At 38.5% G+C, this 5000-nt stretch overlaps 2 protein-coding genes across 2 annotated transcripts in view; both read left to right on the forward strand.

Moving 5' to 3' along the window:
* The window catches only part of LOC137634425 (uncharacterized), a 2161-nt gene extending 1159 nt beyond the window's left edge, over nucleotides 1-1002 (forward strand). Inside the window, exon 2 of the mRNA XM_068366822.1 lies at nucleotides 1-1002. This exon is cut by the window's left edge and continues 350 nt beyond it. Coding sequence (XP_068222923.1) covers nucleotides 1-1002 — 1002 coding nt within the window.
* A 58-nt stretch (nucleotides 1003-1060) lies between these two features.
* LOC137634434 (uncharacterized) lies at nucleotides 1061-4726 on the forward strand. The gene has a single exon (XM_068366833.1). It carries the CDS (start codon nucleotides 1061-1063, stop codon nucleotides 4724-4726), a length of 3666 nt encoding a protein of 1221 aa, XP_068222934.1.
* Nucleotides 4727-5000: the final 274 nt, after the last annotated feature.

A 5000-nucleotide genomic window follows, 5' to 3' on the forward strand; every position in this document is an offset into this window, starting at 1 on the left:
ATTAAAAGATGTGGCGATAGTGAAAGTAAGATGGAAACTCTTATCAAAGTGAAACGTCTCGACCCACCTGAATTTTCTGGTGATATGAGAAATTATGGTACTTTTAAGAGGGATTATATGAGGTTGATTGTGCCTTTTTATGGGCAAGATGCCTATGCTCTAAAAAAATGTTTGAGTGGAGAAGCGCTGACTTGTGTGGAAGGAGTAGAAGATGAATTTGAAGAGATGTTCCGACGCCTTGACGATAAGTATGGTAATCCTTGTAAGCTAACGGAGGCTATTGTGAGTGAATTGAAAAGCCTTAAGCCTCTGAACGACGGAGATTCGAAGAGGTTAGTTTACATGATAAAGGTGGTTGAACGTGCTTGGTTGGATATGAGAAAAATAGGTCTAGAATCTGAGATGAAAACTACCTCTATTGTAACGTTGGTGGAGCGTCTTCCTCCCACTTTAAAACGCAATTGGGTAATAAAGTCGCAAAAGGTAGGAAATGCTAAAGATCTTTTTGAAAATTTACTTCAATTTTTGTTACAAGAAAGGAGAGTGTGTGAGTATCTTGAAAGTGATTTGCGGTGCTCGACTTCATCAAAAGTAGTAACAAATAGTGCTTCTTGTGACAATACAAGTGAAAATGTGAAAGATGACCTGGATGAAATGAAATTAATTCAAGGTCAACATAGTGCAATGATATCAGAGTGTTTAACCACAGTATCAAGGTTAGCAGCCCAAATGTCAAATAATCCTGATGTCAAGTGCCCTCCTAAATGGTGTTGGTATCATGGTGTAGACGGTCATTCCATTTATGATAGCTATGCCTTCAAGAGTTTGAGCAATTATGATAAGTTTGCTCAACTCAAGAGAAACAATGCATGTTATAAGTGTGTTAACTTGGGCCATTTTTCTAAGTTTTGCAATGTGTCTGGTGTCAGTTCTTGTGATGTAATGGTCAATGGTAAAAAGTGTGGTAGGGAACATCACAAAATGTTACACTCTTCTATATAAACCTACTACTTTCACTGATGTAACTAGCAATTTGGTGTCTAGAGATGGTCATTTATTAATGGTGAGTGGCTTAAGGTATCACCAAAATGATATTAATGTGCTATGGGATAGTGGTAGCAATGTGTCGCTAATCACTCATCAAAAGGCCCAAGAATTAGGACTTAACGGAAGAGATGTGCAAATAACCATAACCAAAGTGGGAAATAAAACTGAGACAGTATCCTCTAAAGAGTATACAGTTCCTGTGGTGGACATCTATGGAGTGAAATGTCACATTTCAAGACCCTTTGGAGTAATACATTTATTAATAGGCATTGATTACTGTGTCCTTATGCCTCAAGTTATTGACACGAATGGTAACCTTCAACTCATGTTAAACCAATTTGGCTATGTTGTTAGAGGATTTCACCCGCAATTAACTTCCCGCTGTTATCAATCCAATGTCAGTGTAAGAATCAATCACATAGATATTACAGACGTCAATGAGATTACTTCAGTTCCCAGGAAAACCATTAAAGACGTGTTGGATAATTACTTAAGTATTGAGAGCCTGGGTACTTCTTGTTACCCTAAGTGTTCTGGTTGTAAATGCGGTAATTGTACCCCTGGTCAAAGTAATTGTACCCTTAAAGAAGAAAGAGAATTGGCTCAAATATCACATGGTTTATCATTTAATTCACATAAGAATAGATGGAGTGTCGCTTACCCCTGGGTAAGAAATCCTAATCTTTTACCTAATAATGTGTCCCTTGCAACAGCTAGGCTAATAGCCACGGAAAAAAGGTTGACCAAGTTAGGACTAGGTTATTGTACGTCCTATCAGATTCAAATTCATGATATGATTTCACGGGGGGTAGCCAGGAAGCTATCCGAAGATGAGATATATAGTTATAAGGGACCTATATTCTACATACCCCATACTGAAGTTCTAAAGCCTGACTCTAGCTCAACTCCCCTTCGGATAGTGTTAAATTCTTCTGCTATGTATATGAATTTTTCTCTAAATGAAATGTGGGCGAAGGGTCCTGACATGCTAAACTCACTTTTGGGTGTTTTACTTAGGTTCCGAGAAAATGAAGTAGCATTTGTTTGTGATTTAGCCAAAATGTATAACACTATCTCTCTGTCCTTATTTGACCAGCACTGTCATAGGTTTCTTTGGCGTGATTTCAAGGTTGATGTTAAGCCAGATCATTATATGTTGACTTGTGTCCCATTTGGGGACAAACCCAGTGGAACTATTGCTATGCTTGCTTTGAAATTAACAGCAGAGATGAGTAAGGATGAATACCCTGTAGCTACGCAGATCATTGTGAATAATAGCTATGTTGATGACATATTGGGAAGCTGTGACAGCATAGAGATTGCAAACGAACTGATGAAACAAATTGAAAGAATTATAGGTCGTGGAGGTTTTAAAATTAAGCATTGGATTTTATCTGGCAATGAAAATCATGAGAATCCCAATGTTAAAGTGACTAAAAGGGAAAAGGAAAAGGTTTTAGGAATTGTGTGGGATCCTCATAGAGACCGGTTAGTATATGAAGTTAAAATAAATTTTTCTCCAAAGCATAGGAAAATTCATACTGAACCTAACTTGGCGCCAGATGATCTCATGGTTAATGTGCCACAGTATTTAACTAGAAGAATATTGTTAAGTCAAATCGCATCTCAGTATCATCCTTTAGGGCTAGTTTGTCCGGTAACTTTAAGAGCTAAATTGATGATGAGACAACTAATTTCCAGGACAGAGGGGATTGAAGGAAAAGTTAGCCATTATGATTGGGATAGTGCAGTGTCGACAGATATTAGGAATGAGTGGTTAAGTTATTTCCAGATGTTGTTTGAGCTTCAGTCTCTCAGCTTCCCTAGGTGTGTCAAAGTAGAAGGTACCATCGGTAAACCAATGCTGGTGATTTTCTCTGATGGGTCTAGTTCTGCGTATGGAGCATGTGCTTATGTGCGATGGGAATTGTCTGATGGAGGATTCTGTTCCAGGTTGCTAATGGCAAAATCTAGGCTTGCACCACTCAAACAGTTATCCATTCCCCGGATTGAACTATGTGGGGCCTTAGTGGCAGCTAGAATGAGAGAAACTATAGTGAAGGAAATGAATTTTGAATTTGAATCGGTGATGCACATTGTTGATTCTGCAATAGTTCGTGCCCAGATTCAGAAAGAAAGCTATGGCTTTGGCACCTTTACTGCTACAAAAATTGCTGAAATTCAAAGTAAAACCGATGTGGGAGAATGGTCGTGGGTTTCAGGTGATAACAACCCAGCAGACTTGACCACCAAACCTGCTAAGCCGATCGATTTGGGTCAAGAATCAATGTGGCAAATGGGGCCGGCTTTCCTTACTCTCCCAATCAGTAAGTGGCCAATAAGGAAAGATCATATTGGTGATTTGCCTGACAGGGTGGGTGTCTTTGTTTCGCACACTTGTTTTACCGTGAATACTGTAGAAATGTCTTTAGTGTTTCAAATATCAAGATTTGAAAGTAGTGAAAAATTGCTCAGAGTCACTAGTAGAGTCCTTAAGGCTTTCAAATTTAAATCGTTCAAGGGAATATTTCAAACTCCTAATATAGATGAAATCTCTCAAGCAGAGATGTTGTGGGTGAGAGAAATTCAATCCACACTTGGTAAAGATTGGGAGTTCAGATATCGCAGACTTGGCCCTAGTGTAAATAAGGATGGTTTAATTGTGGTAGGCCAACGTATTCCTAGGTGGTTAAAGAACAATTATGATCAGGATGGGTTTGTATTACTCTCTCCTGATCATGAATTTGTCAAATTATATGTAAAAACCATGCATCGTCAATTTCATTCTGGAGTGGAAAACACCCTTGCGAAAATTCAATCTAAGTTTTGGGTACCAAGAGTTCGGAACATGATCAAGTCCGTAAAATTTAAATGCGTAACCTGTAGGAAGTTGACAAAGGAAATAGCCGGGCAAGTCATGGGACAATTACCTCTAGAGCGTCTAAAACCCTCCCCACCGTTTGCTTATACTGCTCTTGATTTATATGGACCTTTCTTTATCAGGGATACGGTTAAGGGTAGAACTAAAGGTAAAGCCTATGGGGTAATCTTTAATTGTTTATCGACCCGTGCAGTTCATTTAGATCTAATTGAGGGTTATAGTGCAAAAGATTTCCTTGATGGGCTCCGTAGATTTGTATCACTCCGAGGATGTCCTAAAGAAATATATTCTGATAGGGGTACCCAATTAACTGCTGCTGAGAAGGAACTAAGGAATGCAACAGAGATTTTTAAGATAAAGTGGATCTTCAATGCTTCTGCTGATGCACCTTGGCAAAATGGAGTCAGTGAGAGTCTTATCAAATCTGTCAAAAGGAGTTTGACCATAGCTATTGGTGATAACATTTTAACTTTCAGTAAATTACAAACCACCCTTTATGAAATAGCAAATTTACTAAATGAAAGACCCATTGGTATAAAACCCGGCTGCGATCCCGAACTAGGAAGGTATCTTTGCCCAAATGATCTTTTGCTTGGGCGTACAAAAAATGCAGTCCTGAAAGGAGAATTTGAAAGCTTCCCTAGTCATGAATCAAGATTGAAATTTCATGAAGGCATAACAGATACTTTTTGGAGAAAATGGATGCGTGACTTTTTCCCCACTATGCTGATACGTCAAAAATGGCATGTAGAAAAGCGTAACTTGCAAGTAGGGGATCTTGTATTTTTTTCAGGATAGTAATGTGGTGCGGGGTAATTGGAAGTTAGCGGAAGTCTTGCTGGCAGATAAGGGTAAAGATAAGAAAGTTAGAAATGTCACACTGAGGTACAAACCAATAAAGTCTGGTATTACATACAAGGGAGAAAGGGATGTAATTGTGAAACGATCTGCTCATAGAATTGTAGTAATTTTGCCCATCGAGGAACGTCTCGATCTACCATAGTTTAAAATGAATATTTATTTGTGTGGTTAATTAAATCAAAAGAATTAGATTTGACTTGACAGTCATATG

Source organism: Palaemon carinicauda, chromosome 3 (genome assembly GCF_036898095.1).
Source record: "Palaemon carinicauda isolate YSFRI2023 chromosome 3, ASM3689809v2, whole genome shotgun sequence".
NCBI classification, from domain to species: domain Eukaryota; kingdom Metazoa; phylum Arthropoda; class Malacostraca; order Decapoda; family Palaemonidae; genus Palaemon; species Palaemon carinicauda.

Coding starts and splice junctions, on each gene's coding strand:
- LOC137634434 (XM_068366833.1), top strand. CDS start 1,061: ATGGTGAGTGGCTTAAGGTATCACCAAAATGATATTAATGTGCTATGG.